General features: G+C 39.9%; 1 protein-coding gene across 3 annotated transcripts in view; it reads right to left on the bottom strand.

The window, feature by feature from the left end:
- The window catches only part of dapk1 (death-associated protein kinase 1), a 193,773-nt gene that overhangs the window by 20,293 nt on the left and 160,602 nt on the right, over positions 1-12,878 (bottom strand). For all 3 annotated transcript variants that reach the window (XM_063068839.1, XM_063068840.1, XM_063068841.1), the window contains exons 23-24: positions 1,970-2,108; positions 478-598 (exon numbers count right to left, since the gene is read on the bottom strand). In XM_063068839.1, the coding sequence (XP_062924909.1) occupies positions 478-598; positions 1,970-2,108 (260 nt within the window). The remainder of the gene's footprint in view (positions 1-477; positions 599-1,969; positions 2,109-12,878) is intronic.

Raw genomic sequence — 12,878 nt, 5'->3', positions numbered from 1 at the left:
CCAAATGTACAGCATCCACTGCATCCCCTTCATCCCCTTTATCTATCCTATTTGTAATCTCCTCATAGTATAACTCTGTAGAACATTTTCATGAAACTTCAGGATCCTGATTCAGAATCTCATTTATCCATCTTTCACAGTCTGATATGGGAGTAGGAAATGGGACTTATGGGCTCCAACCCTACCACACGATAATAATAATGTCGATGGACAGCACTGGTGAAAATTGAATCAAGCAGGAATCAGTATTAGGACTTAAGTGAGACACTGCATCCAAAGAGGGAAGTATGAGTTAACCAACATGTCTTCATTTGCCGTCCATAAAATGGAGTTCAAAAAGATTGAAAGATATACTGGAAATCAGGAAAGCAAACTGCCCAAGGCATGTTATGGCACTAAACTTCATCCTTGGTTAGTGTAATGTTACTTTCTTTTTGTTGATCAATTTAATTATAACATGTGGTAAAGGATACTTACAGAAAGAATCCTATTTCGCAATTCCAGTAGTTGATTTCGCAGCAACTTCATGTCTTTAGATCCAGATGCACCAGCATCGAGAACAAATAGTCGATCAGATATCTGCATATCATTTCCAAACCTAGAATATAAACAGTGATTATGATTAAAAAAATCTTTGTAGAATATAATTTACCAATTACTTTAGAAACATACTGCTGTAAGAAAATATATTAGCCTTCTTCAAATCCTGAGAGAAAAAAATTAACATCAGAATCTGGATGGTGATACTTGAATTCTGTTGGTTATTAAGTATGAAAAGCTGCTAATAATCAGCTCCATGCTATTAAGAATTTCTTTGATCTCAGTGGGCCCCAGATGCCCATTTCTCCACTATTCTTCAAAGTATGAAATATTTTGTCATCTCAGTATTGAATATTGATGCAAGCAAACAAGAAATGACAGTTTTCTTTCTTGGGAGTTGCAGTAACTGATGGGAAAATCTTCATGCGAGTTTCATACTCCAGAATTTTCAGTTGCGACAAATCTTTTCCCTGTAAATTGCTACGTCTTCCATTCCCAGTACATATTGCGAATGATGAATTAATGTGAATACACTTTGCAGAATAATGATCATTTGAATTAATACACTAGATATCAATATAAATGAAATTGAAAAGAGTACAGAGAAAATGCAAAAGGATGTTGCTGAGACCCGAGGAGCTGAGTTACAGGAAAAGGGTTGAACCAAGTGTAGGAAAATGTGGGGAGATTTGATAGAGGTATACAAAATTATGGGGGGTATAGATAGGGTAAATGCAAACAGGCTTTTTCCACTGAGATTGAGCGAGACTAGAACTCAAGGTCATAGGTGAAAGGTGAAATATTTAAGGAGAACCTGAGGGGGGACTTTCTTCCCTCAGAGGGTGGTAAGTGTAGAATGAACTGCCAACTGGAACTGGTTAATGCTGATTTGATTTGATTGTAAGAGAAATTTGGATAAGTACATGGATGAGAGGAGTATGGGGAACTATGGTCCATGTGCAGGTCGATGGGACTAGGCAGAATAACAGTTCAGTTCAGGCTGAAGGGCCTGTTTCTGTGCTGTAATGCTCTATGACTCTATTTAAACTCTGTTCCTAGCCTCGGTGTTGAGTTCAATGATGGGCTGGGATGTTGGATTTGTCAACACCACACCTCCTGCTTGCCTCCAGTTACTGTGTTGCAATATGCAGAACCTTCTCTTTGGAAGCACCAGTTGCAGGTGAATATAGTATAAAAATGTCTGTTAAAGTTGTTTTCATGGAAGCAAAGGTAATAGGTGTTTGAGCAAAAAAGATTTCACAATCAGCAACAAGGTGAACTAACAAATTATTTTCCCCTTACAGTGATTCATCAGGACCAACCCATCAGCAGAATTCTTTGTGAATGTCTTTTCAAACAGTGCCAAGGGATCAGATGAAGGAGGTGACGAAGAATAAAGAATCTTTAAAAAAACATTTTGACAACTTACCTGCTCTTCATTTCCTTTAGAAGTGACAGACCTTTGTCATAACCAAATTCCCCTCCAAATGAACGGGGACAGTTTACAATATCTGCATGTGTGGCAACAAGAACAACCTGCAAAGGATTTTTCAGCTTCCCACCAAAAGCTGTAAAGAAAATATATTCACTTTCACTATAAACACAAAGACTGATCATTATTCTTGTACCAGTGGAAACTCCATCCATTTGTTAACCTCTTCAGTTAGTGTCGGAGTCCCAACTAGAAATAAAATTTAAACTGTAGAATGAACCAAATTTCAATACCCGTGCTCACGGGAAGTAGAAGCAGGACATTATAACCACCTTGCACCGTACCATCCAATAAGAGCATGGCAATTTTTTTTTTACCTCAGATTCATTTTCTGCATTAATCCCATTCCCTTGAATCCCTCAATATTTACAGGACTGAGCATCTGCAGCCTCTGGAATGGAGAATTCATTCCTCTCTGATTGGAAAAAATCTCTTTAGTTAAGCCCTAAATCTTACTTCAGTTTTTATTTTGAGACACAACTACTCCTTGTTGACTCCCGAGTAGGAGAAACATTCTGCCTAAATCTTCCCCCCTCACCTGGTTAGGCCTCCAATAATTTTGCTTGTTTCACTAAGATTTTTTTTATCCTTCTAAATTTGAAATAATTGTGCCGATACTGAGGAATCAAGGGTTATAGGATCAATGCAGAAAATGGAGCTGAGATTAAAAAAAAAATCAACCTATGCTCTTACCAGATGGCAAAATAGGTGCAAGGTGGTGAATAATGGCCCTCTATTTCCTGTGAACACAGGTATTGAAATGGAGGTGTACCTTCTCAATGTCTCCTGTATAACAGACCTACCATCTCAGGAACAAATTTGGTGAATCACTCTAGACCACCTTTCTCCGTTTTTGAATAAGGAGGTCAATATTGTACACAATTCTCCAAGAATCTTTATATTAGCAGGAAAATATCATTACTCTTGTATTCAAACACACGACCAGTGAAGGCCATCAGATCATTTTGCATTCCTAAGTGCCTATTGCCCATGAAAGTCAGCTTTTAATGATCTCTACTCCTTGGAACCTCAATACTTCCCAATCACTCACCACTTAACAACACTTAATATTTCTCTTTTCTCTTCTGGTGGATAGCCTCACATTTTCCACATTATCATCTGCCAGATGGCTGGCTGCTCAGTCAGCTTTTCTATATCCTCGAGGTCTCAATGTCTCATCATTATTCACATTCACGGTAGACTGGTGTCAGCAACAAACTCTGCAAGATCATATCTGGCCCCCTTAACCACGCTGCTCTTGTAGATTCTGAGCAGTCAAGCACTGACTGAAGGAGAAAACAGACTAGGAGTGCCAAGATGTGGGCAAGAAAACTCTTCGCAGCCAAGAGCACAGCTGTAAATTATGAAGCAATTAAATTCAGGGACGATTGGTGAACTAGATTTGGAAGTTATCTTAAAGCACTATAGGCAAGGGGAGGATACAAGGACAGAGAAAACAAAGCAAGGCCTAAGAGGGATTTGAAAACAAGGATGAAAATCTTAAAACTCAGGCATTACGTAATCTAGAGTCAAGTATAGTTAAGGATGGAGGAAATGGAGCGTGGTTAGAGTTAAGAACCAGTGAATTCAGACCTCACAAAATTTAACTGGAGGAAATCCCTGTCTGCCCATGAGAGGAGAGGCTGGATATGCAGGAAATTTAGAGAGAGTAAAAGGATGAAGAGTGTCATGTAGTGCTGACCGTTATGAAGATGATGTTGAGAAGAAGCTTACGGCTGAGAAGCAAAGGATGGTCAGAATAGATCCAGAGTCACCAGATAATAATGTGGGTGCTGGACCATTTCTGTCTATGCCTGGATTGATATCAATGACGCATTAAAACCTGCAGACATGTTGAAACGGATAAGGAGGGATAAAATATTTGTCATAGTCACAGAGAATGCCATCAGTGATTCCATTTAAGAGCCATTCTGGTCAAGTAAAACACTCTTCACCTTTGTGTCCCTTGAACTGGATTTACATTCTGGGAGAGTTAGGACAGGTTGGTAACACTGTCCACACTACACTGGATAATTTTGAAAACACCGGTTTCGAGTAAAAACGACAGGCGTCCACACCAAGTGTTTTTCAAAATATCTCCGTCCACACTAGACGGATATTTGGGCAAATCTCCTTCTACTGGGCATCCGCAGGACACACAGAAAACAAGCGAAGAGGAAACGATATACTTGATGCGCGTTTGTCCAGTTACGGAGTGGAAAAAGTTAAAAGGAATTGCTCTTGGCTCTCGCGCAGGAGGACTTAAAACTAAAAAAAAACAAATACTGGAGCATATGGAGGCAACCGACAGGGAGTTCATGGACAGTATGACCTGGCTGATGATGAACTTTGAAAAACTGACTAACTCTATTGCATTAATAAAGTACCTTGTTAAATGTATGAAAACATGTCTGCATCAGTGTTATCTTGTATTTTCATACAATGTTACATTAGGCTGTTACACATCTATTGTCAGAGAAGTACTTGCATAAATAGGTAAACCACCTTCATACAAGCAAGGACAGAAAACAGGGTGAAGTGAGTATACTTATTTATTCAGTAAGCTATGGGTCAAAGTATTTGGTGAGTCCATTTCTAACTCTTCTGGCTTCAGTCTCGTTGCCGTCTGTTCTGAAATTGTTAGGTTGTGTGGGGGTTGCGTTCAAGAAAACAACGAAATGCCGCGCTGCGGCCATCTGTTCTGGCACGTCATGACAGCGTTTTTAAATAGTCAAAAAAGCTCACATTACGATTTAACTCTCACGCTGTTCACACCGACTGCGCGTTATAACAGCCGTACGGCAGTGCTTGCGCAGTACCAAGCAGAAAAAGCATTGTTGTTGTGGTGTTGTCATGACAGCGTTTTTAAATCTCTCCGTTTACCCCCTACACACTACACCGGATATTAGGCGTTTTCAGATTTATTCACTCTGGAGACCGTTCCTGAAAATCTCCGTTTTCGGGGATGAAAACGCTGCTTTAGTGTGGACGGAGGGTCAAAACGAAGAGAAAAAGCTTCATTTTCAAAATTATCCGGCGTAGTGTGGACGTAGCCTTAGAGACAGCAGAGGTCTCATGCGAGGTCAAGTTAGATGACATCAGCATAGACACCGAAGCAGAAGTTCTATCACTGAGTGATTTTTGGAGCAGCACCTGACCAACGATAACAATTTCAGTGACAAATAAGTCATAAGCTTCTTGCACTTGTTACCAGACTTGGATCAACAGTAAATGCAGTTTGGTGACTGCCTTTTACCATTTATAGGGGTTTAAATATAGTAAACAGGAATCAGCACTGAAATATCTTTCGTCTATTTAAATGCGAAAATTAAAGAATGGCCAAATGCTTAAAACCAGCAGTGTCTCATTTTCTTAAATGACTGGATGTTAACAGCAAATTAACATAAATGCCTTTACCAAAAAAAGGATAGACAAGTCAGGGATAAGTAAAATACACTATTATATTTTCACTTTTGTTAATCAAAAACTTTATTACCAATTGACAACATTACTAGAATAATTACTGTGGTGGAGTGGTAGCATTCCTGAAGCCCCGGCTGGGCATCAATGCTGGTTTTGCTGTACACACTTAATAACACAAAATAATTAAAAAAGCAATCCTAACTAGTTTTTTTATTTATAGAGGTACAGCGTGGAATGGGCACTTCTGGCACTGCCCAGCAACACACCCATTTAACCCTAGCCTAACCGCAGGCCAATTTGCAGTCACCAATTAACCTACCAACCAGCAGGTCTTTGGACGTTGGGAGGAAACCAAGATTGCTGAAGGAAATCCATCAGCACACAGGAAGGGATGTACAAAGTGGCTTACAGAGGATGCCAGAATTGAACCCCCCCACTCCAAGCTGTAATAATGTCCCACTAATCATGACACTACTGTGGTATCCAACTTTCCTTACACATGAGTTTATTCTACACAGTTCTATGACCTTGTGCAGATTCAGAAAAGGCAGTTCTCACTGCTTATGCCTCATCATACTTAAGTCCTATATGAACCATTAGTAACCACATTTGACATGATAGGATAATTCGAGCAAGCTCCATGGAGGCAAACAACTCTATAACACTAATTCATTCATAAACACGAGAAATCCTGAAGAAGGGTCTCAGTCCAAAACGTCAACTGTTTATTCATTTCCTTAGATCAGACAACCCCAATAGGCGGACCGCGGGCCAGGTCTGGACCGCGAGAAGCAAACGTCTGGACTGCGCCGATCCATTGGCACTTACGTGAACACACCTGTCATAACATGTAAATAAAGCGCGCGCTGCTCCAATTTATTTTAACCTCATCCCACACTGTACCCTTGACCTACGCCCCCACAGAGCGCGAATTTGGCCCTTGTGGAAAACTAGTTGGGGACCCTGCCATGGATGCTGCCAGACCTGCTGAGTTGCTCCCGCATTTTGTGTGCGCTACCGATTTACTGACGGCTCTTTGCTGCCACCTGCAGGAGATGGCTGCCTGAAGCAAATTTCTGTGGAGCAACCCAAAGGTGCTCATCAATTTGGCTGCTTACGTTTTAGATATTTAAAAGCTTTTCTTGCTCTCCAATCAATTTTCTCTTCATGGAAATACCTATACGAATGATTTCCTCAGTCAGACTTCCTCTCCTGTGTGAGTTAGAACTTACTAGAATTCACATTGACATCAAACTGTAAAATACAGTGAATTCTCAACACATCCATTCCAACAGGTTTAATCCAACAATGTATAACCTGTGACACTTTCACCTCCATTACAAAAAAAAACATACTTCCACCTTTGCAAGATTATTGTTCCGATGCTGCCTTCACCAATCCTGGTGAAATCCATATTCTCCCAGCATGTCTCTTCCAAAGCATTCCTTACAAAACCTAACTAACATAAATTTCATTCGCGACCTTATCACAAACAAGATCTTGTTATATTGCAAGATCCATTCTCCCTCAAATCTGGCCTACCTTCACTGCTTTCAATTACCAGTTAACCATCTAATCAACTCCCCAAGTCCATCATTTCCTGCATGACGGCAGCAACAAAGGGTCACGTAAACACGTTGTTGCAGTAGCTTCTTTGTAGTTGTGTGCAGTGAAGGCAGATAGAATTGGCGCCACGGTAGCGGTTAGCGCAGCTTGGGGGTGGGAGTTCAAAGTTCAATTCCAACATCATCTTTATGTCCCTCCCATGGAATGCATGGGTTTTCTCTGGGTCCTCCACTTTCTTCCTACAGTCTAAAGATGTATAGGTTAGAAGGTTAATTGTCCCGTGATTAGGTTGGGGTTAAATCAGGGGCTGTTGGGGGGTTGCTGGATTGCGCAGTTTGAAGAGCCGGAAGAGTCTATTCTGCGCTGTATCGCTAAATGAATTCCAACAAATGCAAACTGATGCACTTTGTGACGTTAGGTAAGGGTAGGACATAGCGAGGGCTGTGGGGTGCCGGGGAATGTTGATGAACAGAGTGGCCTTGGGGTTCAAGTTCACAGTTTCCTGAAAGTGGCAATGTAGGTAGATAAGATGGTGAAGAAGGTATTTATTGGTCAGAGCGCTTATAAGGATTGGGACATACTGTATATTACAACTTTACAAAGCTCTGACTGGACTGCATTGGGCGCAGTTCAGAATGTGATTCTGCCAGAGAGAGTGTAGAGGAGATTCACGAGGATGTTGTCTGGATAAGGGGACTTCAGTTACGGAGAGAAATTGAAGAAACTGGGCTTATCTTTCCTGGTTTAGGTGTGAACTTATAATTGCAGGGGTCTAATTGTAGCTTAAGGGTGACCCTAAAAATTAGAAGCATAGACAAGGTAGTCAGATATCCTTTTGCCCTGGAAGGGGAATCAAAAACTAGAGGCCAAAGTCACTGCCAGAGCATGTGATGGAATCAGATACAATTACTGTGCTTGAGAGACATTTAAAACAGGTACGTGACATGCATAGAAAGTCACAGACCTAATGTGGGCATATTCATTACTGTAAATAGGCAGGAAGGCTTGGCTTGGACCTGGTGGGATGTAGGGCCTGTTCCTGTGTTGTATAACTCTATGACTTGATGACAAGGCAATAACTTCATGGTTCATATGAATTATTGAATGGCAGAATCACTACCTGAGAGAGAAAAACCTTCAAATAACTTCCACGTGAGGTTGGAAAAGTGCCTTAAATTATTTTAGAATCATGAAGACCTCGGCCTGAAACGTCGACTGTTTACTCTTTTCCGTAGACGCTGCCTCTCCTGCTGAGTTCCTCTAGGATTTTGTGTGTTGCTCTGGATTTCCAGCAACTGCAGATTTTCTCACATTTGTGAAATTATTTTAGTATCTGTTTCACAAGAAATTAAATTTTATTCAACCTTTATATCCAGATGGTTACATTTCGAACTGTTTATGAGGAGTTCCTAATTTTATTTATTGACTGATACAGCGTGCAACAGGCCCTTCCAGCCTAATGAGCCGTAACACCCAGCAACACTAGCCTAATCACAGGATAATTTACAATGGCCAATTAACCTATGAAATGGTACATCTTTGGAATACGGGAGGAAACCGGAACACCAGGAGGTATCTCAAGCACTCACGGGAGAGACGTACAAACTGCATTGGAGTCGAACCCTGAACTCCAGTGTTCCGAGCTGTAACAATGTCGCGCTAACCACGTTACCATGGCACTGGCACCCTCGGGTTTCACATTAATTTAGCCCAGTTCACATCAGTATTCAAATCACACCAGTTTCCTGCCTTGATGTACTGAATATCTTAGCAATATCCACAAGCCAAACGTCCATCCACAAATACACAATCTAAAAACATACACACAAATAGGCAGCTTTAAAGTTTTAGAACACTTTTGAACTCCAAGGCAAACAGTGTGAATGAAAACAAAGGATGCATAAATAAAAAAATAACTACACCTACTACACATTAATTGCTTTAAAATACTTGGGTAAATAATTAGATGCATAATGAGTTATTTTTTTAAGGAATAATGAAAAGTGCCTGGATCAAAAAGGAATCATGCAAAGTGAATAATCTTAGCGAGTTTAATACGGGCATACAGATGCACATCAGGCACAGAGTCCCATCTGGACTATTGTCTTCATTCTTTGCATGACAGTAGGAACATTATGATTTAATTGGAGAGGGTACAGAACAAAGAGATTTTCTAGGATTGCATTTAGATGCACAAAATCTGTTTATTTTGGAGCAAAGGCTGGTACGAGGAGAACTGATACCGGTGGATAAATTATAAATGACTTAGATTGATTAAACAAAAGGACGTTGCTTCTAGAGCCTTTAGGGTGTTTACCAGAGGTGCAGGTTCAAAGTGATTGACAAAAGAACATGAGGAAAAAGCGTGATGCAAAGTGTTTGGGATTTCTAGTTTGCTGCCAAATGAGGAAGGTGGATACAGATTTGAAACACAATTGCTAAAACACTTTAATATTTTACAGATATATGGGAAAGGAGAGTGGGATTAAGTGGATGCTCCATGAAAGAACGAGCACAGATGTGATGGGCAGAATGATCTCCTATCATGCTATACTGTCCTATGACTCAAAGGCCATTTCACTTTCACATCAAATATGGCCAGCAGTAACATTTCTTTATACTTTACAAGGAGCTTCAAAATCGCAATTTGAAGCAAAACTAAATAGCAAAGCAAAGTAGACAGCTTTACACTTCAAGCACTGTTTAAAGTTTGCTTTTAAAACTTAAGAAATGTCAATATGCAACTTCAGAAGAATAGCTTTTAAACATTTTTTGTAAAAGTCATGATTTTATTAGTGTTTCAATAGAATTAAGAAACTGTAAGGGTGAAAAGACCCTGACAACTCCCCAAACAGCAGTCAGGATGTGGGATATAGATTTGAATTGGAAATAGAAATGGCATGTTATAAAGGCAATGTTATGACAGTCATGGGGTAGTTCAATATGCTGGTAGATTGGGAAAATCAGGTTGATACTGGACAACAAGAGAGAGAACTTGTAGAATATCTATAAGATTTTTAAAGCAGTTTGTGGTTGAGCCTAATTGGGGAAAGGCTATTCTGGATTGGGTGTTCTGTAAGGAACCGGATTTGATTAGGGAGCTTAAGGTGAAGGAACTCTTAGGTAACAATGATCATAATATGATAGAATTCACACTGCAGTTTGAGAGGGAAAAGATAAATTCAGACGTATCAGTATTACAGTGGAGTAAAGAGAATTAATGAGAGAGGAGCTGGTCAAAATTGAAAGGAAGGGGACACCAGCAGGAATGATGGGAGAACAGCAACACCTGGAGTTTCTGGGGGCAATTCAAAAGGCACAGGATAGATACAGTACTGTGCAAAAGTCTTAGGCACATGTAAGAAACAATTCTGGAAAGTGAAGATGCTTTCAAAAATAATGAAATGAAAAGTTTCTAAATATCAAAAATTTCACTATAAAAAGCAGTAAACAGTAAAAAATCTAAATCAAATCAATATTTAGTGTGACCTCCCTTTTTGCCTTTAAAATTGCATCAATTATCTTAGATACACTGTCATGCAGTTTTATAAGAAAATTGGATGGTATCTTGCAGAACTTGCCAGAGCTCTTCTGCAGACTTTGGCTGTATCGCTTGCTTCTCTCTCTCCCTGGTAATCCCAGACAGTCTCAGTGATGTTGAGATTAGGGCTCTGTGGAGGCCATACCATCTGAAATTGTATATTAAAAAAATCTAGGATGCCTAAGAATTTTGCACAGTACTGTACATCCCAAAGATGAAGGAGGATTCTAAAGGGAGGATGTAGTAACTGTGGGTGACAAGGGAAGTCAATGACAGCATAAACGCAGAGAAGATGGCGTACGGTGGTGCTAGAAAGTTTGTGAACCCTGTCGAATTTTCTTTATTTTTACTTAAATATGACGTAAAATGTGATCAGATCTTCATGCATGTCCTAAAACTAGACAAAGAGAATAAATAACACGAAAAATTATACTTGTTCATTTATTTATTGAGGAAAAATGATCCAATATTATATGTATTTGTTGGAAAAAGAATGTCAACCTTTGCTTTCAGTAACTGGTGTGACCCCTTGTATAGCAAAAACTTCAACCAAAAGTTTCCGGAAACCGTTGATCAGTCCTGCACATTGGTTTGGAGGAATTTTAGGCCATTCTCCCTTACAAAACTGCTTCAACTCTGGGATGTTGGTGGGCTTCCTTGCAGGAACTGCTTGCTTCAGGTCCTTCCACAACATTTCTATAGGATTAAGGTCAGGACTTTGACGCGGCCATTCCAAAACACAATTTTTTTTTTCTTTTTAAGCCATTCTGTTGTTGATTTACTCTTGTCTTTCGGATCAGTGTCTTGTTGTATTATCAGGTTCAAGTGACAGACCGCTACCCAGACATTCTCCTGTAAAATGTCTCGATACAATTTTGAATTCATTGTTCCCTCAATGATTGCAAGTTGTCCAGGCCCTTTCACCATGCTTCACAGATAGGATGAGGTTTTGGTGTTGGTGTGCAGCGCCCTTTTCCCCTCCAAACACAGCAATGTGTATTTATGCCAAAGGGTTCAATATCTGCCTTTTGCAAACTTGAGACGTGCAGCAATGGTTTCCTCTGTGGTGTCCTTCCATGAACACCATTCCTGTTCAGTGCTTTTCTCATAGTAGACAAATGAACAATGACTTTAGCAGGTTCTTCAGATTTCTGCAGGACTTTTGCTGTCACCCTTGGCTCCTTTTTTGCCTCCTTCAGCATTGCACGTTGTGCCCTCGGTGGCATCTTTGCAGATGCCCGCTCCTAGGGAGAGTAGTACTGAGTTTCCTCCATTTGTCGACAATTTCTCTTACTGTGGACTGATGAACACCCAGGTCTTTAGAAATGCTTTTGTAGCCTTTTCTAGCTTCATGCATCTCTACAATTCTTCTTATAAGGTCCTTTAAAAGTTGTTTAGATCGAGGCAGGGTGCACATAAACAGAACTTTTTTGAGAGGAGCAGACTCTGTCAGTAACAGGACTTTGATATAATAGAGCAAGGCACCTCTCCAACCCACACCTCCAATCCCATCTCATTGATTGGAACATCTGACTCCAAATAGCTTTTGTAGAAGGCATTACTCCAGAGGTTCGCATACTTTTTCCAACAAATACATGTAATATTGGATCATTTTTCTCAATAACTGTATAAAGTTTTTTTATGTTATTTATTTAATTGGGTTCTCTTTATCTAGTTTTAGGATTTACATGAAGGTTTGATCACATTTTAGCTCATACTTATGCAGAAATATAAAAAATTCTACAGGGTTCACAAACTTTCCAGCACCATTGCTTGATTAATAGGACAGGATGTTACAATCCCTAAAGTTTCTGCACTGCTCTTGACCTGAGTGGAAGTAGTTCTTAAAGATGACCACTAGATGATGTTACTACCATTACGACACATCTTCAGTTGTGTACCTCAACATCACTGGGTGTTTCGGCCTTTTGTAATATAGCAAACATTAATGGGAAGTTGTGAGAATTGGGAAGCTTTTAAAAACCAGGGGACAATTAAAAAAACCATAAGGAGAAAACAAAATGAAACATGAAGGTAAGTTAGCCAAAAATATCAAAGAGGATACCAAAAGATTTTTCTGATATATAAAGAGTAAAAGAGAGATGAGAGTGGATATTGGACCACTGGAAAATGACACTGGAGAGGTAGACATGGAGGACATAGAAATGGCAGAGGAGGTTAGTAAGTATCTTGCGTCAGTCTTTACTGTGGACGATGATAGCAAAATGCCAGAAATTCAACAGTGTCAGGGGGTGGAAGTGAGTGTAGTTCCTATTACCAAGGAGAAGCTGAAATGTCTGAAGGTAGATAAGTTAC

This window comes from Mobula hypostoma, chromosome 16 (assembly GCF_963921235.1).
Source record: "Mobula hypostoma chromosome 16, sMobHyp1.1, whole genome shotgun sequence".
Taxonomy (NCBI): domain Eukaryota; kingdom Metazoa; phylum Chordata; class Chondrichthyes; order Myliobatiformes; family Myliobatidae; genus Mobula; species Mobula hypostoma.
This window is presented reverse-complemented; position numbering and strand designations above follow the sequence as displayed.